Source organism: Melanotaenia boesemani, chromosome 13 (assembly GCF_017639745.1).
Source record: "Melanotaenia boesemani isolate fMelBoe1 chromosome 13, fMelBoe1.pri, whole genome shotgun sequence".
In the NCBI taxonomy this organism is placed as follows: Eukaryota; Metazoa; Chordata; class Actinopteri; order Atheriniformes; family Melanotaeniidae; genus Melanotaenia; species Melanotaenia boesemani.
Window position 1 is genome coordinate 4,308,918 of NC_055694.1, and position 25,876 is coordinate 4,334,793.

The 25,876-nt window shown below is 39.9% G+C and overlaps 1 protein-coding gene across 3 annotated transcripts; it reads left to right on the forward strand.

Moving 5' to 3' along the window:
* Positions 1-1,088: 1,088 nt before the first annotated feature.
* Positions 1,089-24,354, forward strand: LOC121651262 (DNA (cytosine-5)-methyltransferase 3B-like). Of its 3 annotated transcripts, XM_042003289.1 has the most exons (23): positions 1,092-1,570; positions 5,336-6,768; positions 7,937-8,101; positions 9,193-9,291; positions 11,625-11,811; positions 11,909-11,971; positions 12,366-12,487; positions 12,925-13,053; positions 13,773-13,880; positions 13,975-14,116; positions 14,864-15,367; positions 17,089-17,133; positions 17,311-17,390; positions 18,016-18,128; positions 18,252-18,435; positions 20,381-20,465; positions 20,559-20,704; positions 21,565-21,655; positions 22,091-22,239; positions 22,342-22,427; positions 22,548-22,617; positions 22,709-22,830; positions 23,498-24,354. In XM_042003289.1, exons 2-23 carry the CDS (start codon positions 5,392-5,394, stop codon positions 23,736-23,738), a joined length of 4,308 nt encoding a protein of 1,435 aa, XP_041859223.1. In that variant the 5' UTR covers positions 1,092-1,570; positions 5,336-5,391; the 3' UTR covers positions 23,739-24,354. The 3 variants fall into 3 exon arrangements, with proteins under 3 accessions (XP_041859222.1, XP_041859224.1, XP_041859223.1); XM_042003288.1 differs by having other exon boundaries at positions 1,089-1,570; positions 20,381-20,704; XM_042003290.1 differs by lacking the exon at positions 11,909-11,971 and having other exon boundaries at positions 1,090-1,570; positions 12,408-12,487; positions 20,381-20,704.
* Positions 24,355-25,876: the final 1,522 nt, after the last annotated feature.

Genomic DNA, 25,876 nt, shown 5'->3' on the forward strand with positions numbered 1-25,876 from the left:
CTTCATTTATATAAAATCATCATGGACAACTTGAAATGTTCCAATATCCTCCTGACTACCAGAAAAAAAAATTGTTTAATCGATATTTTTTTTAATTTCCCCGACTCTTTGAAGGGTAATGAGAAAACTCTGACAATGAAACTCATTCTTCTTAATTGAAAAATACAGAACAAAATTCAGGAAATAGCTACAAATGTCCACTACAGAAGACAATTCTCAAACTCTTAAATGTTGTGGTAAAATGTTGTTATATTCATTTAGAAAATGGTTTAATGTGTTCTCAAGAGATATCTTAAAGAATATTACAATAATACTTCAGGACTACATTTGCACAAAAGGAAGTTATGCACATATTTTTCCTCTTCTTATGAAATGTGATTGTGGTAATGAATGCCATTTTCCTTGAGGAAAAACAGGATGTTCCCAAAGCCCCACCCCTATAAATGTGGTACCATTCAAAAGCCCTGGATGTCCTTTTTAGAGAACAAAATGAGTGGGTTTAATAGCGTGAAAGGGGGATGGAGATATTCAGCTTTACAAATGTCCTCCACAGAAGACAAATTTATACTACTGGTAGTCAGGAGGATATCATGACAATAAAGGAATCTTGAATCAATGCTAAGAAATGGAGAAACCCTGACACTATTCCTGATCATGAATGGTTTGACAATAAGTTTCCTCATTTAACCGGAATGAGGAAACATTGAGATGGAGATTTGTAAGTTGTACCACTATTTAAACAGACAATGACCTAAAGTAAGTGGTAGCCCCAATAAAAGTAGGTCATGCTCTTTACATGAGTCAGAAGTGCTCTGTCTTTAGCGTCTTCTGAAGCCCCGTTATCCTTTGTAAATAAAAGATAATTCAGCTTCACAAGTTAGCTGAATCTTCAACTCAATTTTTTTCCACTGTTATGAGATAACTCATCTAGCTAAGATTCAGGATTCGGTTCACAAGCTTATGAATGGTAATACTGTAGTCCTATAAATCAAGTATGAAAAGCAGTGTATCCCACAAACAAGTTGTGTTTAAATGCCAGCTTAAACGCTAGGTTTTAATCGGGCCTCTTCCCATTTAAGTGGATCCCATTTGTCAATTGGCGCACTATAGCCAAGTCATGTGAATTTTTAAGGGGGTGTAGGTGTAAATATGTATATTAATATGTCTTGTGTGTGAAATTGTTTAAAACATGGCGTAAATTCAGCTTTTAACTCAAGCACTATCGCCTGTTTGAGAAACTTCAACTTTCGCTAACGGTTAGCTAAAAATGGCGTCAGCTTAAGTTATGACAGAGGCAAACTACCCGTAATCAGCTAGCAGCATTTCCAGTGACTGATTGCGAGGTTAATAATAATCATGACTGTCACCTAATGTTACGTTTTGAAAACGTTTACGCTTGCTTTCTCATATATCTGTACGTTTTATACTGTGATACTTTGCTAGTCTTTCACATCTCCACGTGTTGAACAGGAGGCGCGAGCGGCGGCAGCGGCTGGGCGGAGACAGGGTCTTGGGTAGTCTGGAATTTGTAACTGGAACTTTAATTACCACCACGAATGGGTCGGCTTGGGTGAGTTGACAATGTCGTCTTGACCTCATTTTATACAAGTTTGCCAAAAACTATTTAAACATTTAGTTTGAAGATCATTCTGAATGTTTGTTGTACACGTAAATGCAACTATGCGCTAGCTAAGTCACTGTTTAAACTAGCGGCGACTTTGCGTTCGCGTGTGTTCTGTTTGTAACGATCGCTCACGTTGTAGGTTGTATTGTGAGTGACCGATTGTTTCGGTTTTTACACATTAAGTTAAGCATATTTAAATAGATATGTTACCTAGATGTATAACGCAAGTTAGCTAGCTTCTTCGTAAATTGATTTCTCATTGGGTTTAGAAATGGAAATGTAATTGTTACTAAGCAATTTGAGCAATTGCAAAGTTATTTGTCAGATGTTTAGATACATAAAAAAAAACATTTAGTTGTACAGTTCAGACAAAAATGCGTGAAAGTTTCATGTAAGCAGTGATCTGCGCCTGTCCAGTCGTGGTTGGAGAAAGTTGAGTTGCTTGTCCATTGTTGTGGTATTGTTTCTACTCGACACCATCACGATGTATTCAGTGCACGGTTCCATCTTTGCTTCTTTATTTGACCACTGTTGTAAAGTCGCTTCCTTTCGTTTTATTGGCTAGAAAATCACCCGCTTCTACCCGATTGGTGAGAAGTATTGTCTTCTCCCATTGGACTAAAAAATGTTGCGTTCAGGTCTATCCAGTAAAGAAGCAATCACAAAAGGAAGTTCGTTAATTTAAATTATGGTGACAACACTTTTATCATTATTATTATGTTATTTTTTATTATTTTATTATTATTATTTGACGCTTTGTGTGAAATGTTTTTCGCATTTAAGGTGAAAAATGATTGTCAACCACAAATAAACTGGCGATTCAATGAGTTCCTTTACTTTGGCCTGGCGTGTGACTTGTGATACTGAATTGAACGGTATCACATGAATGCACCATCCCCCCGGGAAACTCGAGGTTGAGCCTTTTTGGTTCTATACAATTTTAACACATGGCTACAAATAATATAACTTTATCCGATTATTAAATTGACTTTTAACCGTCTAAAATACCTTTTCAAGTATGCAGGAGGAAAAGTATTTTAAGTAGATGAAAACAAATGGAACGTCAATAGATTTAGTTAACGTTTTGTATTCTCTAAATACTATTGTAGCGTAAGTATGCTGTTTTTACTGGTTCGAGAAAATGACTTTCATGACTGGTAAACGGATCAGCATTTATATTTGCCTCATCATAAATGCATATTTATGTAATGTTTTTTAATGTAGGACCTTTCAGGAGATGGCAGCGAATGTAACTTTGAACGTGCAGCATGCAAATAAACTTAAACTAACTTACCCGTTGGCCTGGCCCAGATTGGCAATATAATTGAATTTATTTTTTGCCATTTATTTAAATACTGCTACCTGGGATTACTCAACATTTTAGAAAGTTTGAGCATGACTGAAGAGCACATAACGTCAACACAAGTGCAATTGTAAGACACCAGTGTCTAGAGACCTCAATTAAGATTGGAGACTTTATTCAGTCAGTTATTTCTCTCCTATAATACTACTTTGTATTGTATTATGCATGGTTAGAAAGCCTGTTTAGTCATCTTTGCAATGTGGTAGAACTTGTAAGATGGTGCTTCTGTGGCATGACCAACGCAGCTAAATGTGTTTAGTTAACTTATAAAATGCCCTCATAAAATGTGCCAAGATCACAAAAATTTTCCTGTTAGTATTCACTCTCTGTTGTTCAAGTGCTGCCAGCTGGTGTGTCAGCGACAGAGCCTGTTTACATCCACACCAAAAATCTGAGCATTATCTAATTTCTGGAGTTGTCAGATATTCAAATAATTGTGCATAATCGGATTATGCTTTACAAAATCAAAATTCAATAACTGGGAGTAATCAGATCGTTTTAATAATATGATTTGACTTGTCTATACACACGTTTGAAATGTGATATTCCAAAAAAATAACCTGCTGACACTGAGCCTGTTAACATGCACGTAAAAAATCTGATCACTGGTTTATTTCTGAAGTTATCAGACTATTTCAGCGATCATGTAGACAGCATGATCTGATATCCTTTATCAGATGATGGTAATTATCTGATTAAAAAGAAGCTGGATCAACGCACTTAGATTTCTCCCCAATAATCTGATGTTTTTGTGCATGTAGACTTGTATCTTTGATTTGTGTAGATTTCTTTTTACATTTCATGTGCAACAAAACTGCATTGCTTCTATATTCAGTGTCTTCTGTTAAAAAGTCCAAAGTGAGCAGAACACAAAAGATAGTGTGCAGCAGCTGGAAACTGGAGTATAAATAAAGTAGAGTCGTGGTTCCAGTCTGTTTTGCAGCTTATTAGCTTCCACATTAGCAGCTAACACTATGACCACGGGTGCAGCCATGTTCAACAAAGGCTGGATGTTGTGAAAACAGTAAAATGTTAACACTAAACGTAGACAGGGTTTTTTTTATATGGCATTTCAGAAGTGTGTAAAAACACATCAGATCCAATTATAATGATGCTCTGATTACTCCCAGTTTTTTGGATTTTGATGGTCCGTGTACACAAGCTCATTGATGTATGACTAGCACCAGATTATTAAGACCTGTTCCCACCAACTGTCTGGGTTTGGTACATGCTTTTGCACAGACATGAACTGGGAAGGCAAGGCAAGGCAGTTTATTTGTATAGCACATTTCATGTACAGGACAATTCAAAGTGCTTTACATAAAACAAAGACATTACAGATATTTAGAAATAGTAAAAGGCATCAACACATAATCACAATAAAATAATAAATTACATTAAAATGATTAAAAGCAAGATAAGTTAAAAAACAAAAAAGTTAACATGCAGATTTCATGCATAGGCGCATGAGAAAAGAAATGTTTTTAATCTGGATTTAAAAATGTCTACATTTGGTGAAAGTTTAATCTCCAATGGCAGTTTGTTCCACTTGTTTGCAGCATAACAGCTAAATGCTGCTTCTTCACTTCCCATATGATTCGGTACTAAAAACAAACCAGGAACAGCATCGTGTTAAAATATAGAGCAGATATTTTTTTATTCATTTAAAGCCACATGCCAAATAGAAAGAACACAACCTGCTGGATGTCCACCATTTTCCTCCTTAGTTTCTGTGTCACATCTTTGATATATTAAAAGAACGCGTTGAGCTGCTATGCTGTCATGTTGTTTTCAAGCTGATACACCTATTGCTATCTGGCTTGTACCCCTCCGACCAGATACCAGGGTACAGAAGGCTGTGGAAATGCAACAGAGATCAGGGTTTACTGAACCAAACAGTCCCATCCTGAGCCAGACTCTCCCTCACAGAGGCATTATCATGGGAAAGTGGAAATTTAGAACCATTTTTACTATTTTTTTAAGTGCTACCACATGTTTAGCTGTGTTATTTCACAAAATCACTATCCTTACAAATTATACCTTGTTGTAAAGGTGACTAATCAGTCTTTCCAGCCATGTATAATGCAACACCTACTGGTTTTAGAGGATAAAGAAGCTACCGAAATAACATTTCCAATCTCTTTTTTTTAGGAGAATTTGTGGGCTGTAAAGATGAACTTATGTAAAATCCTGTGCAAATTGCATTGGAGCTCATCAGTTCTTTGTCACTGAAAAGTCCTCAACTGGTGTCAGCTCGTGACTGGGTTTCATATCTGGTTGTTTTTTCTTCCTCATTTAAATTTTTCCACATCCAATGACCATATCATTTTCATTGTAATTTTTTTCAGATGCAGCTGACGCTTCATCGCATGTCCATCATCAGAATCAGCACCTCACTGTGAATATGGACGCCAAAGCAATGGATCGTTTGAAAAAAGATGCAGATGTGATTATACTGATATCAGACGATGAAGATGACATGATGTGTCCATCAGTGGATCATGGCGTTGAGAAAATGATGGTGGTGAAGGATGAGAGTGTTCGGCCAGAACAAAAGGTGGAAGAATCAGAACCGGCGGTGGACGCAAGGAGTCAAGGAAATGTTTTCTGTAGCAACAATTTAAAAGATTTCATCAGAAAATACAACTGTGATGACGTTAAAGCAGCTTACCATGCAGATGTTATCCAGGCTGTTTCACACACACCTTACTGCCTGTACCTGTATGTTGGGGTGGAGGTGGATGAAGGTCAAAGAACAAGCTTGGTGCTGATTGGTTATTTCGATCAGTTCTCTGGCGTTGGAGTGGTGAGGCTGCTGCACGCTCTTCGCATGAGCTTTGATGAAGCTGACCCACAAATTTCAGTGAATGCCAACACTGAAAATGTGACGCTCGCAGCAGAGTCAGATGCACGCCTTCTGATCGAGGAGCTGAATAAATATGAGCTCCCATTGTCCAACCTTGTCATGTTTTATTGTTCCGTTCCAGGAGTGAGCCATGTGTTCGTATCACAGCTCCAGGTTTTCAACCCAAAACTGATATCGCTCTGCAGCCTGCCTGGGATGGCAGGAAGAGCCTGCCAGGCTGGACTCGTGGCTTCATTTAGCTACGTGGTTGACCTGATTAGAGAGATCCACCATCACTACTCCACCTGTTCCTCCATGAATGACTGTCTGAAAGAGCTGTTTTCTGATGCACACACTTATGACCCATCCCAGCCAGTTTCTGCACACTGTTTGTTTATCATCCACACCGTGCAGAAGATGGTTGGCTGCTGGCAGGATCTGGTGGGGTATTTTAAATCGCTGACACAGACAGAAGATACGAACCGAATCAGGACCAAGCTGCTGGATGATAAGGTCAGGCTGCATTTCCTGTTCCTTTCACACTCCTTAGAGCCACTCAAAGCCCTCCATGAGTCCGGCACAGCAGATGTGGCTGCAGCGCTTCAGTTGGCATCCTTGTTGGTTCATTCATACTCAGTCAGCATCCTCCAGCCGTCTTTGGCCGAGCGTTTTAGTAGGAGGCGCAATGTACATCTGCTCCATAGTGAGATGGAGCTCCTCCCCACAGCTGAGGTGAACATAGGACCACGTGCCAGGTACTTCATGTTGTCCAGTATTCTGGCTCTGACGGAAGAGGACAAGAGCTGCTTCCTGAAGGATGCACAGACTTTCTATAAAGCAGCTCTTCAGAGTTTAGTGGAGAGCCTACCTCGGCATCTCAGAGGCATGTCGCTGAGGAATATCAGACTGATGCTGAGAGATCCAGAAAATCTTCGTGTAAGAATTTCTCTTTTCTGTAACTTCTTCCCATTTGTTGATTTATCGCCACTAAGACTGAATCTAAGCACAAGCTGTAACATCTGAGGCTCTTTGTTGTGTTGTGAGAGCTACTCCAACCTTAAAAATATCCACATTTTTACTCCCAGATAAAGCGATGAATAATTTCAGCTTAAGCAGGTTTTAGAAAACATATATATTCTGTTAAGAAATTACCTCCAGACGAGCCTTTAGGTAGCTTTAGGAGAGTTGCAGCTAACCCTTTCCATGTTTAGCTTTCATCTTAATCTGCTGATGTAACATCCACTCACTGTTCACTTTATCAGGTCCACCCTGCTAGCACCAGGTTGGATCTCCCTTTTCCTTCAGAACTGCCTTAATTCTTAGTAGCATAGATTCAAAAGGCTACATGTCCATGATGAGAATTTCCTGTTCTACCACATCCCTAAGCTGCTCTATTAGCTTGAGATCTGGTGACTGTGGAGGTCATTGGAGTAGTGTCATAGATTTCAAAATCTCTGAGGAATAAAATGGAGACTCATCAGAACAGCACCATCTTCTATAGTCCAGTGTTGGTGAGTGTGTGTGAATTGTAGCCACAGTTTCCTGTTCTTAGCTGACAGGAGGCACCCGGTGTGGTCTTCTGCTGCTGGAGCCCATCTGCTTCAAGGTTGAATGTGTTGTGTGTTCAGAGATGATGTTCTACAGACCTTGGTTGAGACCAGTGCTTATTTTATGTCCTGTTGCCTTTCTATCATCTCCAACCAGTCTGCTCATTTGGACCATTCTGTCTAAACCCTAGAAATGGTTATGTGTGAAAATCCCAGTAGATCAGCACTTTCTGAAGTACTCATACCAACAATCTACATCACGTTTAAAGTCACCTAAATTCTCTTTCTTCCTCATTGTAATGCTCAGTTTAAACTTGATCAGGTGGTCTGCACTACTAAATGCATTGAGTTGCTTCCATGTGATTGGTTGATTAGATATTTGTGTTAACAAGCAGTTAAACAGGGGGACCTGATGAAGTAGATGATGAGTGCATGTACATGGTCAATCTGTTTTTTTTTTCTTTTGTTATTTTTGAGGTATTTAAAAGTGGTTTAATACCTCTTGTTCTAATGCTTTGCTTGACTTGAAGTAATATTTTTCTCCGTTTCTCCATCAGGACAAGAAACGCTCTGATCATGTGCTGTCAGACTTGGGGGTTCAGTTGGGTCTCTGTACTGCTGGATCTCCACAGACTCGCCAGCTGCTGTGTGACTACCTGAGCTTCGTTCAGACTGTTCGGGTGAAACAGAGCTGGAAGGGAGAACGCCGCTGCTGGGCAGAGGTAAACATATGATGTAGATCAGATCATTAAAAAAGCTCATTTCTATCTGGTCACTGGAATAAATACATAGTTATTAACTGGAAAATAAAATGGAACCTTAGATTTTTGGAGATGTTTTTATTGTAAATGGTCTGTATTTATATAGCACTTTTACCTAAAGCGCTTTACAATGTACATCACATTCACCCATTCACACACTTACGTCTGATTTTACTTCTGATCCAACACACACCTTCAGATCTGACTAATGAAGAGATCTGGGGCACTGCCTACCCAGGAAATCTAAAAAAAAATGCAACTATGATGTGATCCTTGTTAGTCCAGTTTACAATAACTGTGTTCATATGAACCAATTCTTAAAACGCTCTTGCAGCTTATCATGAGCTGCATGAGGAGACAGCGAAGAGGAAAAGCTCCATCAGAACTAGAACAAGGGAGGACAGGAAAGAGGGGTCAACAAGCAGCATAAGTTACCTGCTGAGAAAGAAAAAGAGAAGCACAAATTAATGACATCAATGACATCTTGTATTGAAGGGAGCAGAGAGGAGCTCAGTGCATCATGGGACATCCCCCAGCAGCCTCACCCTATAGCAGCAGAAATAAAGGCATGGCTAAGGGTCACCAAGCCAGTCCTGACTATAAGATTTATGAAAAAGAAAAGTTTGAAGCCTGATCGTAAAATTAAAGATCTCTGCTCCCTGAAGCCAAACTGGGAGCTGGTTCCACAAAGAAGAGCCTGATAACTGAAGGTTACTGTGGACTACAAAGACGATGCAGTTTTATCTTTCTGATGTTTTAAACTGATTGTTCATCTGGTCTTTGCACATTTTTACGGCAGCTCAGGACTCTGCCACTCCGCCCACACACTCTTCATGCCACGTTGGGTTTTATTCATGCCAGAGTCAGTGTGTGTAGGCTTTCTGTCAGTGCCTCTGCCTGAACAGGAAAACATTTTTAAACTGTTTTTATTTCTTTTAATCATCTTCTATTCACCTTTACTCTGCAGTTCACTCCATGTAGAAAAACTGTCAATTACCTGATACACCTGATGCTGTTGAATATCAAATAAATGTTTTATGTCGTCTGTACAGATATTGCAGAGAATGAGACCGTACACGACTCTTCATAGACTCTTTCTGACCATCCTGGCCCTGCCAAGCTCTCTAAACAGGTCACAGCTGTTTGCTGAGGTGAGTATGGAAAGCTGCATTTGTTTACAGCTGGTGGCTCCAGTAGAGCAGATTGTCCAATGTCAGGAAGGTCGGCGGTTAAATTCCTGCCTCATTCTAGTCAATCTGTTGTCGTGGCAACACGCTCCTCCCTGTATTATTATAACAACTCACCACACCAGATTCAGATTTATTTAAAAAAAAAAAGAGAGAACAGACTTGTATTAAATGCTTATGTAGTAATCTGACTAAATCAGTGTATTTCATCTTGTTTACAATGGTGTACATTATATTGTGGTACAAAACAAAGTGCAGATTGGTTTAAAAAGTTTCACTGTTTATAAAAAAAAATGATTATTCATGTTAAAATATGCTTTTTACACAAAGTTAAATTGTTTAAAGATGTTTACATTTTCGCAGTGTTGTTTCCAGTTTAAAAGTAAAGTCCCCGATTTATTTAGTTAATTCCTTGTTCATGGGAGGTTTTTTCTCCGTGTTGCGGGGAGCCGGAAGCGTAGAAGAAGAGAACACCGGAAGAGGAGATAAAGAGGGCGGTTGATTTCTGCGCGGGAGTCATGGAGAGACGTTAAACTCTGAGCTGCGGACAGGACGCTGAATTACTGAAAGACGCGTAGAGACAATGAGCGTAAAAGGACTAAGCGTTTCATAGAATATCCCTTCTAGGCCCGAATAGCCGTCTTTCGATTCAGTGGTTTGACGAGAAGCTCATGAGTGAGTTGAGCAGTGTTTTCTTGGACCGAACAGTGCACGCTGTACCAAACCCACGTTGAAGTTGAGGCTGGTGCGTTTGACTGTTGGGGATGTCGCCGGCTGCATGGAGGAGAGACGTGTCACGGGCTGGCGGAGACGAAACGGGTCGCTGGCCTGCCAGGAGACGAAACGTGTCGCCAATGGAGGATGAACACTCATCGGAGTCGGAGATGACCGGGAAGGAGGATTCTGCTGCACAGGGTTTGGTTTCCGTGTGGCTGAGGAATCGCTGCAGACGGGTAGGATTGCACTACCCAAACTAAATCATTCACTTGAGTTCCAACGCGCGCCAACGGTTTAAATTGCAAGCTTGCAATAGGGAAAACAGAGGGAAAAAAATAATCTCAGAGTGCACTCTTAAAGAACTTTGGTTACACAGGTGGGAAAATTGTGGTATTCTTGTTGTTCCAATATCATTCTTTAATACACAAGAACCTTTTTTAAATGCAATTGTGTGTTTCTCACTTCATTTTGATTCTTCTGAAATTTACACTGTACAAATAGATATGTAGGTTAGGTAACTTGAAATATGTTTTGCATTAATTGATGTTGGACATTGATACAGATTCTAGGAAACCTCTTTATTGCCATATTTGGAGAGGGGGTTGTTAAGAAAATAGTGGTCTGGTCCAGACCATGGTCCAGACCACTGTAATGAGTGGTCCCTGCCACTAGGAGACATTTAAATCAGTGATAGCTACATACTATACATTTCAGATACCAAAATAAGAAAGGCTAATTTTATTATTATTTTTTTCTATTTTTTTTTTAGACATTTTTTATGGAAGAACAAAATTAATCATGAATAAAAAAAGAAATTTGGTAAATTAATATGAAAAATGAAGTATTAGAGCATTAGATTTTGAGTCATTTGTAGGTACCATTAAAATAGCTTTTCTCCCCATGCTTCCACTTCATGGAATAATAGAGGTGTGTTCATGTCACTTCTGATTTTAGCCCTTTAAAGCCTGACCCAAGAAAAAATGGGTTTATTTGTTTGGGATTATTATTGCTAATGATATTATTTGGTGTGTTTTTTGTTTGTCTTTTGGTGTGTGTGCTTTAACTTTATTGAAACAGTGTCTAATTCAATGAACATGGACAGCCACTGTTGCTCGGGCATTCCTTCTTTGTTTACTTTTTGTTTTTACAAAAAGAAAACAAAAACATTGAGACAGAAGTTATTCAGCGGTGTGGCATGGAGGTGAATCCAGCTGTTGACCACTAATGATGTTGTGGTTTGCACTATTTTTGGTGCCGATTTTCAGGTGTCGAACGAAGGTTTTTTCAGGGTGTATTATTTTTTATTACTTTTATGTGCTGTGTATTTAATCTTTTGTACAGAACTTCTGCACCAATGTGGTTATGTTTAAAGTGCTTTATAAAGTTGGATTTGATTGGATGTAGCTTGCATCACAGAAGAAAAAACTATATTACATATTCCAGATCATGAAAGCTGGGATTCATACATGTGATTGACTGCCTCAGTCTGATAAACCATAAACAGAGCTTCAGCTGGTGGTTTTTACCTTTCCACATGACAATGGTCACTTCTAATCTGGTGTTTTTGTTCTTGTCACAAGGTGTTCAAAAGCAGGAGGGATTCTGGAAGACACTCCATGTCCAAAAGGAAACATCCTGCTCAGGCTGGTTATGGTGGGAGGAAGAGAGAAGAAGAGAGTTCATCAGAGGATGCCTACAGTTTCAGGGCAAAACCTGCAGGTCACTACATCAATATGGAGGACTCAGATTACACAGATAATTCCTCTGGTAAGTTTGCATTCGTACACCTGTAATTCATTTAGTCTGCAGCCTGAACAGCATGTTAAACAGGATCTGACCAGTGTGACTGTCCTGCTGTTGCCAGATGTGGTCGATATCACAGAGGAGATCAAGATATCTCAGGCCAACAGATGGCAGACAGAAAACAGTAAGAAAATGTCATTTTTATCATTATGTAGATTTGGTCTGTAATTTACTGTTATTGGTACTTTTTCTTTTCACCTGCATTAATAGAACAGAATAGAATTTTATTGTCATTGCAACAAAAGTGCAACGAAATTACAAAGTAAGTTTATTTTCTTTCCCTAAAATGTTTTGTAATTACTTATTAAAGCCCATTATTTGATCACTTAATTATGACCTCATTGTTCAGTGGCCTCCACCGTGGTTGCAGTCTTGCAAGTAATCATAGAAAATGAGAATTTTCACTCCTTTTTGTCAAATTGATGGAAACAGAAAGGAGTCTTTTGGTAACTCTGATTCATACTACGTAAATCTCTGAAGAAAATAAATCAGACTTCAACTGCTCGTTTGTTTTACAGGGACAAAGCAGGGAGAATCTATATTTATTGTGACAAGCGAAGATGATGAGGACAGCTTGGATTCAGCGCTCACACCACCCAGCTCCAGATTTGTGGAAGAACCCATGAGACGTTTTTGTCAGGTAAACAGTTTTAAAACAGTTATGTAGTGACAGAAATGTTAGGCTGTTAATAAACAGAAATACTCACTGACCACTTTATCATGTCCACCTTTTTGACCATGTCTACACTACTAAATGCATTGAGTTGCTGCCATGTGATTGGTTGATCGGATATTTGTATTAACAAGCACTTAAACAGGTGGACCTGATGAAGTGGACATAAGGAGTGTTTTAATCAGCAGATCTGTTTTGATCTAAGATTGAAAAATATATGGCTAAACAAATTTTGAGGTTTTGGATTGATAGACGTTTAAAGATGTTGGATGGTTTGACTTTGGATGTTGGAAACAAAAGTCAAATTAACTCTTGGTAGTTGCAGCTATTCAATATTTAGTGTCCTTTGTGTTTTTGTACCTACATTGAGTTTAATGTCTCCTTGTGTTGTGATTTATCCAAAGGGGGAGCTGGTCTGGGGGAAGATACAGGGCTTCTCTCCCTGGCCAGGCATCATCGTACCCTACAGGAAGGAGAGGGAGATCCCAGAGAAGAGGATGGTGGAGTGGTACGGACAAAGAATGTCCTCTCAGGTGAGTTAACTGTGAGCTGCAGAACTGATCTCCTACTGTCATGATGTCACATTTCCAGAATGCAAAAAACAATCATCAGAGACCTGAAAAAGTTGCTGAATATAATAAAGCCTCCAGGGAGGGAGATGAGGATTTATTGGGAGAGACCTGGAAAACAAGTTCCAGCAGAGCAACATGAGGGGTGTGTGGATGGGAAAGATCAGAAGCTTCAAGAAGAAGGAGCATGAGGCTGATGATTTCTGGACAGTGCTCATAAGCTGAACATGTTTATCAGTTAGCTGTGTTCAGAACAAAACCTAGTATTCTCCTCCGCTGCCTCCATCTACGCACACTTCAGACCTGCCTGGACTCAAAGCTTCCCTGAGATAACCCTGTACCTCCATCATGGAATCTTAAAACCTTCAAATTCTCATCCATCCATATTAAATAACTACAAGCTAGTGTCCTAACATGTCACATCATGTTTAGTGAATCACACAAAGGTTGTGGTTACAGATCTGGTCTGTTAACGATTTGATAAATGCACAAAAACACCAACAAGAATCCAGGAGAAAAAAGATTTTAATTTTAACCAGTGTGTGTGTGTGTGTGTGTGTATAATTTTTATTTTTTTTTCCACTGTGTAGCACTTTGGTCAGCATTGTTTTGAAAGTGCTTTGTAAATTAAGTGGTATGGTGAAAAGGTGTAAACATTCCCATTTTCTTGCCTCTGGTTCCAGATCAGTGTGCAGGCTCTGACACCCTTTGCTGCCTTTGGCCAGAAGTTCTGCGCCAACTCCTTCGCCACCCTCGTCACCTACCGAGAGGCCATCTTCTTGTCGCTGCAGGTCTGTTTGTCTGGGCATCTTGTGATGAAGGGTAATTGGCATCATTTGAAGTGATAAGACATATATTTACCTTACCGATGCTTCTGTCTGTCAGGAGGCAGCTCTGCGTTGTGAGAAGGAGTTTCCATTATCTCTGGAGGAAAGAGAAGAACTGCTACCACATATGATAGACTGGGCTTTTGGAGGCTTTCTGCCAACCGGGCCAGATGGACTCAAACCAAGAGCTTTTGTAAATGGTATGATTAATTGATTAAGCTAAGATAATTGCTTTGATCGCAACTAAATCCACTGCTGTGCTGCTGGTTATTCATCCATTATTTTCAATCTATAATGAAATATCCAGAGGTCCAGTTATTTTTGTATATATACCATTTATTAGTGTGATATGTTAAAATTATTGTAGTGCATTATTGTGTTATTATTGTGTCCACCTGGGGGCAGAAGACAAATATCATATTGTGTACAACAGGGTTTTTAAGCCAAGTTTTTACCATTAAGTGACATAAAAGGTCTCAAAAACTGCATCTATCAAGTATGAAACGTACGGCATAAAAAGGTTAAGTACATGTTTAAAAAGTGATGTTTTAAAAGATTCTTTACCAAACAAATACAGATACTTCACTTTTTACACTTGATTTTTTCATATTTACATCAACACAAAGCAAAACAAACGAACCTTTTTTCATGACGTCTTGGGACAGATCTGGACATGTTTCTTCAGCATATTTAGTGACTGCTTCACCCATAAAATGTTACCCATCCCACGAGCGTCGATATTCTACTGCATCATCTCAAGGTGAAACAGGAGTTTCAGCCCAAATTCCAAACATGAGGATTTAAAAAATGTAGGTGAAAATTACAACAAAGAAAGACGGAACAGTCAGCTTTGACAGTGTGGTTCAAAGTCTGAAAAGAACTCGTAGATGAATAATGGGTTCATGTGTGAAAGGTCTAATGGTCTTGTGTGATTTTCTCCTCTGCAGGAGTAACTAGAACAAACACAAGACCAAAGGTGAAGCAGAAACGCTTCCAGAAAACCAGCTCCTCTTTTGACGTCTCCAGCCATTTGACCCAGAAGGGAAAAATCAGCATTAAGATCAGAGAAGTCTCTGTGACGCTGAACAAACTGTCATGTGATTCCTTCCATAAGTCTTCCCAGTCCAGTGATGTGGGGGGAAAAGGATTGGAGTTTGTAGAACAAAGCCCCAAAACATTGATTAGCGATGAGAGGAACGGGAAGAGAGAGTGGGAAGGGGAGCGAGATGAGTCGGGCGGAGAATGGGAGAAGGTGAAACGTGGATGGGGAAGGAAGAAGGAAAAGGAAAGTTTGACAGGAGGGAGGAATCAGAAGAAGACGTACAGTGATGGAGTTGATGACGACATGTCACCGGACTTTGTGCCGTACAAGAGGAAGACCTACAGCAGGCCGAACAGTAAGGCCAACCAGACGACCAGCGTGTACACACAGCCTGACCAGAAACTCCGAGGTAGGAAACACAATCTGATACTGTCATCCATCCATTCACCCGTCCGTCTGTCTGAACCGTGGCTGCAGTGATGTTGTTAGTGTGAATACGTCTTGAGTTGCCATTGCAAACCTTCGGCGCTTAACGCCTCCCGCGCCGTTTGCACCACCTCAGCCTTTCAGGTGTCAAGACGTTCAGCTCGTTCTGCAGATGTCTGCTGTGTCTTTTGCCATTTCAAACTTTTAGACTTTTTGAGTTATTTAGCATTTTGTAAAAATATATACAGCTGGACTTTCAAACATAAACTTCTTGTTGCCCCCTTCGATCAAATACAGATGCTGCACTACCTCCCCGGTGCCAAACATTTCTCCTCTTTTGCGCCTGCAGTTGCTGTGTGCCTTGGTGGCTTTCTGGTTAAACAAGAGAACTGTGGTTCTGCAGATCATAGGTTCAACTCCCAGAAAATCGCATTTACTTCCAGAACCTTTTAAACTGTGCAATGCTGCTCATTGCCCTCAGGTGTGAGCAAGCATTGGCCAAGTCTGCAGACAAAGTCTTTGTAGTCAGAAGAGGGCTCATCCAATCAAATGGCTGCATTTAAAAAAGCTTAATAACTCAAAAACTAGAAAACCCATGACAGAATGAGCTGAACATTTCGCTATCTGAATGGCTGCAGTGGCACAAACGGTGCAGGACGAGTTAAGTGCTGAAGTTTGGTGGAATAATAAAGAGAAACAGGAAAACAATAGGAAACCTTTGCTTTAAAACCCACGTACAACACTTGGACTGTTCTGTCTCACACTGCCAGTGTCTCTAGTTGGCGTAGTGTCCTAGTAGACGCTCTTTGGAACGACTACGCCGCCCTGCTCGGCGTCTGAAAGGCAGCGTTCCCTCCATCTAACTTTTCTCAAACAACCTCAAACCAAACTAAATGCATAAAATAGGTGTAATCCAACAAACTCAAAAATCAAACTCTACATGAAAAAATAATCTTAGCTGCTTCCTGGCATTCTGTTCCGGTGACTGGATAGTTTGGAGGTTAAAGAGGATTATTATGGCTCCTAAGGTCAGAGGTTCAGATCCAGTCAGTAGCATCATTTCATTTGAAGTCTGATATTTACTTCACGCTCCACTGTCACTCCTCTACTGTTGTTTAAGTTATTATAATTATTCTGTGTAGTTTTCTGGAGTAAAACATTCTGCTTTGTTTCACCACCTTCAGCACCATCTTCAGCCTTAATTCAGTGTAATTATTCAGCATGACTCAGCATTAATGCATTCACATGTGTTATTATGCAATTACAGCAATTTTCTAGTTCAGACATGATTTCAACCCATTTTAATTTCAAACTAATGAAGTGTTAATATTAGGTAACTAAAACCTCAGATTCAACATATTAAACATTATACTGCCTTAGTATTTAATAAAAACTAAACCAAAATATAATCTGAGGATTCACAAAAATGTTTACATTTTTCTGACCAGTCGCCCCATGTGGCAGCTGTACCCCCTAAAACCGCTTAAAGGAAAGGACTGCAAGCAGATTTCAGGTTATAGCCACGAAGGTGGTCAATTTTATGTATTTCATATTTCTACGTTGAACACTGCTCAAGGTTTTTGGCACAAAATTGGCAAGAAAAAAGGGAAAAACTTGTTTAGTTATTGATGTTTAGTTATTGCAACTTTAACACACTTGAAGAACAACAAAGTTGACCAAAAGCCCCATGTTTATCTCTCACAGAGGAGACCATTCGCAGGATCATGGACATGAATCTGGACATTGAGGGTAACTTTTTGCTTCAAAAAGTCATAATAATAGCTCTTTACAATTTGCACACATACTGTAAACATTATGGATTATTTATTGGTAATAAGCTCAGTTGCAGGAACTGTTTGCTTCTATTTGTGTCTGTATAAGTATTTTGTTGTTGAGTTCCACTCTGTTTTCGAATGTTGTCTGCAGGTTTCTGTTTGTGCTGTGGGACTGAAGACGTTGTGATTTTCCATCCTCTTTTTAAAGGCAGCCTCTGCTTGATGTGTAAAGTAAGGAACTGTTAATTATTTTACAGCTGATGATGAATAATGCAGTTTAACTACAGGTTGAATATCTGAAAGGAGAAAGGATGAGACCCTCAGTGGATTTCTTATTATTGACCACAGGCAACCCACTTCTGATTGGTTTACACAGTATCATAAACATTTAAGTAACCTTTTATGACCCTACAACACATTTCATTTAATTCAGCTTTATTTATACAGTATCAGCCCATGTCAAAGTTATCTGAAGGCACTTTTACATACATTGTCCAGTTCAATACCGTTCACTGTAGTGCAGTTATAATCACAATAAAACAAATACTGTTCATTGCTCACTTAAGCCCAGGTTTTGATGCTACCAGTGAACCTGAAAGTAGCCACGCAGCTCTTCTGATGACTACTTGCTGACTTAAAACAGTGTGTTGTCAGCTGTTACCTAATAGCATCTATCTAGGAACAGGCTACAAACACTTTATCATGCAAGCATGAGTTGCAGTCCGTCTCACGGTTGAGTCCTCTGCAGAGCTCATAATGTGATGTTGGTATTCAAAACCAAACTGGTTTAAAGTTTTAGACTGAAGGAAAGTTTCCTAAACCGTTTCACCAACTGTGATGCTGTCTGCTCCTAAAGCACAACTTCACAGAAACTCTGTATCGCTACGATGAAGATGGATATCAGTCCTACTGTACAATCTGCTGCTATGGGATGGAAGTCATGCTGTGTGGAAATGACAGCTGCTGCAGGTTAGTTCTGGTCATTTATCTTCATACGCATCAGTCAAATAGATGCTTGTTATTTATATAATCATCACATTATCACTCCCCTTTCCCCCCCCTTTTTCTTCCCGTATCATCATCCATCTGCAGATCTTACTGCCAGGACTGTCTGAACATCCTAGCTGGCCCAGGAACATTTGATTCCCTGAAGAAGTTGGACCCATGGATCTGCTACTTGTGCCAGCATCATCAACCTCACGGTGCTATTGTTCCCCGGGAGGATTGGAGCATTCGTGTTCAGGAGTTTTTTGCAAACAACAGTGGCATGGAGTTTGTGAGTAAAAGCTGATTTAAGTTATTTTAATAACTGTGGAAACTCAGCTGCTCTCTAAATATATACCTGTAAATATTTGGAATGAAGTTTTCTTGATCTTAAATGCCAAACCTGAGCACCACAGTTCACATATCTACACAACCGAGCTGTCTGCTCACGATCCTCTAAAAACAAGTCAAATCAAACTTTATTTATATAGCACCTTTCATACAGAAAAATAGCAACTGAAGGTGCTTTACAGAGAGTAAAATCCCCCAGAACCCCAACCCCAGAGCAGCAAGCCCACCCCCCACCCTTCCCATGAAGACCTACTTTCCTTTGTCCCCTAATCGCTTGACTCATCATTGAATCTGCTGAAGCTGAATCAGTTTGATGAGTGGAGGTGTTTGTCGCCGTTTTAATGGTCCTGTCTTTGCAGAGAGACAGGTCTCTAATTTTTGGAACCATTTCATGTTTTTCTGAAGTCCAAGAATAGACACTTCTTATCTCCTGTAGCAGTAGCTGAGTTTGCACTCAGTTTTTCATGGAAGGTCTGAATTCGTACTTTTTAGCAAATGCTGTGCATTTGTTCTGGAAATGTTTGCTAATGTCTTGGCACAGTTTAAGTGTACAGGTTAGCCAGCACAGTTGGCAATGAATGTAAATTAATACATTCCACAAAGAACTACATTCCTTTGTCCTCTAGAGCCGGTGCAGAAGGGTTGAAGAGCTGCATGTGGCTCAAGAGCCGTGGCTTGCAGAACCCTGTCATGGGGATCCCAAGGCATTCCCAGGCCAGGAGGGATTCATAATCCTTCCAGCGGTCCTAGGTTTGGCATGCTTCATCCAATGGGAACAGTCGAGCAAAAGAGCCAAACCTTTTCATAATTTATTTTTACTTTAATTGAGTGACTGGCTGTGATGCTGCTTCTCTAACAGACGTCTGGAAAGAGAATTGCATCTTTCAGCACAGAATTATAGGAGATATTGTTGTAGAAAAAAAAATACCAAGAGTCTGGTATGAGTAAAAAGTATATAAAGTTTTATTACAGGAGAAGTATAGAATACAGAACTACTTGCAAGTTGAGAGCTGCCGTCCGACTTGGAGAAGTCAGCAGAGAACTTGCTGCATCAAAGAAAAACAGTTTTATTCAACCCAACTCCAGCTGAAGGTCAGTCTTTAAGCTGATAAAAGGAGAAAGGAGACTGGAAGGCGCCACTCTCTCACAGTCTCACAGAAAGGATTCACTCACAAACAGGCTGGTATTTCTAAACAACTGTCTCTATCTAGCAGGTGCAACCACCAGTCGCAACTTTTCCCATATCAGGAGTCTGGAAGAGAGGGGTCAGCCTGACCTCACACAAGCCTGCACAATAACCCAAGAGAAAAACAATAACTTCAGTGTTCTGTAACAGGAAAACACACATTATGAAAATGTAATGTAATAAATGAATAAAGAGCAATGATTATACGGTTATTACATGAGTAAATATGAGTGATTACCATATGCATTGAAATTACTTCTACAATATTCAGCATAACATCTGGTTGTGAACATTGATAGACCTAAGTTTTCTCAAAAAGTGCAGTCAGCTCAGTCTCTTCTTCCAGACGGCCTAAACTTTAGCATTTGCAGACCAGCCTGTCGCGTCCTGGCTCTCTCCTAGTGCTGCTTTCATTGCTCTCTGAACACTCCTCTGGTGTTCCCCGTCTCTCCTCCTTGAAAGCTCTTTTTGTTATTCAGCAGCTTCATCAGGTCATTGGTGATTCATGTGGTTTCAGAGTCCCTCAAAGCCCCCTTTCAGAGTCTCTTCAGCTTCCCGTGACCACCTTTCTGTTGTTGTGAGCTGACAGGATAAAGGATGAAAAGAGAAAAAATGTAGTTGGGAAAAAGTTACCATCAACACAACATGTTGTGTTGGATGAACTGACTTTTTCTCCCTTTTTTCCCCCCTCCTTTCTCAGGAGACTCATCGTGTTTACCCATCTATCCCTGCCAACCTGCGAAGACCTATTCGGGTTCTCTCACTTTTTGATGGCATCGCAACTGGTACTGACGATTGTCTTTTCTACTCTGCTCCTTTTAAAGTATTTTTCCTGTGTTGTGGTCCACATACCTGTCTGCCCATCTGTATTTCCTCAGGCTACCTGGTGCTGAAGGATCTGGGCTTCAAAGTAGAGAAATATGTTGCCTCTGAGGTCTGTGAGGATTCAGTCGCTGCTGGAACCGTCAACCACGAAGGGAGGATCATTAATGTTGGCGATGTTCGAGTCATCACAGAGGAACTGGTATGTCTACACTCTGCTTACTTTTCCTTTTCAAGAAGTTAACAACCTTAAACTGAAAGAATAGAATGAATGAAACTGCATAGAATACTTTTCATGCACACAAGTCTTGTGCTTGGTTGAGAGATCCAGCCAAAGTCTTGACCTAACACAGGCCGCTCATAAGATAGAGCAGAGATGTTGGACGAATCGCTTGTAAACATAGGCTACACATCGCAGTGGGCAGGACAATTGTAAAGACAGAAATGACATGCAGTCTTGTAAATAAGATAAATAACACCAGGCTGCTTATTTAATAAAAGAACAATATAGACATGTTCTAGAAGAAAGAGAACTGATTCCCTGCTGTTTTTTTTTTTGTTTTGTTTTTTGCTTGAACATCTGAATATATCTGCCTTGCCAGTCGTATCTGACTGAGATCTGAATGCAGTTTGAATTCATTTTAAAATGCTGTAAAAAAAACTTACTCATCACAGATTAGCTGTGAGCTGAAGTGAATCCTCATCAGGGCTGGTCTGAGGGTGCATTCACACCTAATACACTGCTAGACTCAGTATGACTGAGGACTCGGTTCATTTGGGGGTTGCAACATTCTTCTGGTCTGAGGTTTCTTTCACGCTGCCTTACTCTGCACTGACAGGTTCAGTAGTTAGACTGATGGTAAGATGAGATGTGTTCACCTGTCGGGGGATTTAATGTTGTGGCTGATTAGTGTTGCAGTGCTGCAGTCAAACAGAAGTTCATCTAAGTCATCATCAGCTGAATTTCACTAAAAACTGCAAAACCAAAACCTGAACCTCATACTCAGCTGACAGTCATCTCAGTCCTGATTGAAAGCAGCTTGTCCTCATTTTATCATCCAGATTGAGAAGTGGGGTCCGTTTGATTTGCTGATCGGCGGCAGCCCCTGTAATGATCTCTCCATCGTGAATCCAAACAGGAAAGGCCTCTATGGTACGTACCTTTTCTTCTTTTAATCTTTAAAGAAGACATTATTTACTTCACACTTCTTGATGTCTTAAGACGATTTTTCTGACTTACTGTGGTTAAAAACATGAGATTACATGAGAGCTCTTTCTTTAGAAACGAATCATTTCCAGTCCTTTTCATTCAGCTCCCCTCCCTCCTCCCATCTTGGGCTTCACTTCTTTCTGGATCCTCATTGTGTTTTTAAGGGTAGTTTCCCTGGATTCTCCTGAATCTGATGATTGATAGAGGTGTCGATAATCAACATGGGCTGATTATCATCCAAGATTACATCTTGGGTTGGAAGAATCAATAAAATCAAATGCAGCAAATTCATCCCCTTTGATCCAACCTCCACCTCTGGAGGGAGGAGCCTTCTCAAGCTGCAGAGTTACCTTTTTGTCTTTTACTTTTCTCTGGCAGAGGGCACCGGCAGGCTTTTCTTTGACTACTACAGAATCCTTCAGCTGCTGAAGCCCAAAGAAGACGACCCCCGGCCGTTCTTCTGGCTCTATGAAAACGTGGTCTTCATGAACATACACGACAGAGTCAACATTTGCCGCTTCCTTGAGGTATGTCTGATTTATTTCCGGTTTCACTGCCCCTTTCCTTTTTCTTTGCCACATATTTCCACATTTCTTTGAACTCTGAGCTGAAAGTCGTTGCTCTGACAGTGTAACCCAGTACTGGTGGATGCAGTCAAAGTAAGCCCCGCCCACAGAGCTCGCTATTTCTGGGGAAACATACCAGGGATGAGCAGGTGAGACATTTCCGTCCTGTCCTTCAACTGGAAGGTTAAAAATATATTATTATTTATTATTTATTTATATTAAAAAATAACTATAATATTAAAGTTTTCTTGCTGCTTGTGTCCCATCAGGCCGATTATTGCCTCCAAGAAGGACAAGCTGAATCTCCAGGACTGTTTAGAGATCGGTCGCGAAGCGAGGGTGAGAGACCGAGTCTGCTCTTGAAAAGTGTTTGTTTTAATAGAAGCTGTTTATAGAAATAATCAGTACGACCTGACACTTTCTGTTTCAGGTGACCAAAGTGAGAACAGTCACCACCAATTCGAATTCTCTGAAGCAGGGAAAAGGCTTCTCTCTGCTGCCTGTCCTGCAGAATGGAAGAGAGGACAGCTTGTGGATCACTGAGCTGGAAAAGTAGGTTTAGTTTCTGGGAAAATGACACATTCATACAGCTCTTTAAAACAACAACTAGGCTGAGCAAAGAGCTGCACGATTAAACCAAAACACAAGACACACAGGCCGAAGGGAAAAGATACAGAAATACACAATAACTACAGAAAAATAATAACAGCGTTAATAAAAGTCAAGTTGCAACATCTCACCGGGTCAAAGGCTGGGGAAAAATCAGTCTTAAACCATGTCGTTCTAGTCCCACTCTACTAAAATCCATCATTAGTGACAAGTGAAAACTCCTAATTACTTTAAAACCCTTTTTAAAATCCATTTTCATAGCTGAAGAAAATGTTTATCCAGATTTTCAGTCTCGATCAGTGGAAGTGGCTCGTTGAATTGATGCAGACCGATGTTGTTTCTCCCCTGATAAATACTGTACTGTGATTGTTGTCCAAAAGAGGAAAAAGGAGAGTTGCAGATCGTCTTTATCCACATTGCTCTGCAGTGAACTCACAATGATCTTTGTGTTGTCGTCTGCTTCCTGCATTTAGTTCACTTGAAGCGTTTCTAGGCAGACCGGGTTCGCTTCTTGGATCTGCATCAGAGTTCCTTTGTTCATCCACACCTCCCCAAACGTATCGGGACTTTCCGAACAAAATATTAATGCTCTTTTGTTTTTCCCCACCAGAATCTTTGGTTTCCCCAAACATTACACCGACGTGAGGAACATGAGCCGACAGCAGAGGCAGAAGGCCCTGGGGAAGTCGTGGAGCGTGCCGGTCATCCGCCACCTCTTCGCCCCACTGAAGGATTATTTTGCTTGCGAGGAGCTGCCGCCTGTGACCACAACCTGCACATCCCCCACCTCATCCACTTCCTCCACCTCTCCATCCTCCCCCGCCTCCCCAGACCCTCAGCCGCTCAGATAGGAGAGGCTAAAGCAAATGTTTTGCAAATGCAGATCTTATATTCAGATGTATCCACAGCGGGACAGAAAAGCTGTTTCCCAGCATGCACTGCAGAGTGGTAAATGTTTGCTGTGGATGCGTTACTGAGCTTTCTGACTTTCAAGAATGAATATCTGGGACATTATCAAACGGAACAGAAACTGTGGGAGTGACAACAAGACTGAATATTTGTTCTTCAAATTACAAGAAATTGTGTCGTTCCAGAAAACATGGTGATCAATAATGACCATGAATGACTATCAGGAGTTTTAGGATTCTCATTTGAATGAAACTCAGGGTTTATTGTTTCTGTTGTTGTCTCGCCATTATCGCCCGTTTTATGCTTATTTTTCAATAATTCCCTGACTTATTGTAAACTTTAGCTGTAGCTGACTAGCTTTTTAACTCTTTGTGGGTAAAAAACTGATGTTGATGTTTTTTTGCACATAACTGAGGTAAAATATGCTGAAAATGAAATTAAAATGTGTAATTTTTAAATACATTGTTTTTTCTGCTTGACTCATATTATGTCATTTTATTGTCAGCAGATTGAGTTATGGAAGTAGTTGTGTTTTTTTTTTTTTTTTTAGAATTATTGTCAGAAGCAATAAAAAAATGATTAAAAACATTTTAAATTGTCACCATTGTTTCAATGCCTTGTTTTGTTTTGTTCTTACCTTGTCCTGTCCAGCATGGTGGCAGCAGAATGATGGTCTGGCTGCAGAGTTATGCCGAACAAATTTGCTTTGCCAAGAGCAGCTTTATGGATATAAGGTCCATCTTAAATATTACTCTTTATTCTTAAAAACATCTATTGCTGAAATTACATATTAATGCTGGGGAAATAATCATTTTTCAGCATCTACTTGGCAGAAGCTGTTTTGTTTTTCCCCTAGATGTGAATAATATGGCTCCCCTAAAAATGAGGTTATTAATGAGCTATTAACGAAACATATAAAATCTAAATGCTTTAAAACAGTAGAATTACATCCTTGTGTGAAAATAAGATTTATATAACATGATAATCGAACCGTTAATGTAAAGAAATGTACAAATGAATGTCAGGCAAGTTAGGTTTTTACAATTTTAATTTTTTTTTTTTTTAACTTTAAATAAAATTAAAGGGATGGTCTATCAGTTAATTGAGCTAAACTTACTAAAATACTGTATTACTGTCAAAATCATTCAGCATTTTAGCAGCTTTTGATTGTCAGTAAAAACATAGCATCTGGAAAATCATGTAGATGTATTTCTAATCAGTTTCATTTATAAATTTCTTATAGAAAATTGTGGGTGTGCCTTTTCTGGAGTGTCTTGCACAGAGAAAAATATGAAAAAATATAATAAATCATGTGAAAACATCTTTAAAATGTCCTAAATGAAGTTGGGACAATCTATTTACAGGTGAAACTCCAAAAATTGGAATGTCGTGCAAAACTTTATTTCAGTAATTTAAGTTAAAAATCTAAACAAATATGTGGATTCATATCTTGGAAAATTAGAATAATGTTAAAGGTTCAGTGTTGTAGCCTCTAAGTGTCATACTCTAATCAGCTAATTAATCCAAAACACCTGCAAAGGACTCCTGAGCATTTAAAAGGTCTCTTAGTCTGTTTCATTAGAATTTACCATCAGGGGGAAGGTTGCTGACCTGACAGTTGTGCAGGAAACCATCACTGACTCCCTCCTCAAGGACGGAAAGCCTTAAAAGGTAATTGCAAAAGAAGCTGGATGCTCCCAAAGTGCTGCATCAAAGCACATCAATAAAAAGTTGAGTGCAAGGGAAAGTGTGGAAGAAAAAGGTGGAACAACCAGCAGGGATGACGCAGCCTGGAGAGGATGGTCAGGAAAAGGCCGTTCAGAAATGTGAGGAAGCTCCACAAGGAGTGGACTGAAGCTGGAGTTAGAGCTTCCAGAGCCACCCCACAGACGGATCCTGGACCTGGACTTCACGTGTTTTACAGCTCGTGTCAAGCTGCTCGGTGGTGATTTGGGAGCCACATCATCTGGTGTTGGTCCACTGGGCTTTATTAAGTCCAGAGTCCACGTCTACCAGGAGATGTTGGAGCACTTTATGCTTCCTTCAGCAGATAAGCTTTTTTGAGATGCTGACTTTATTT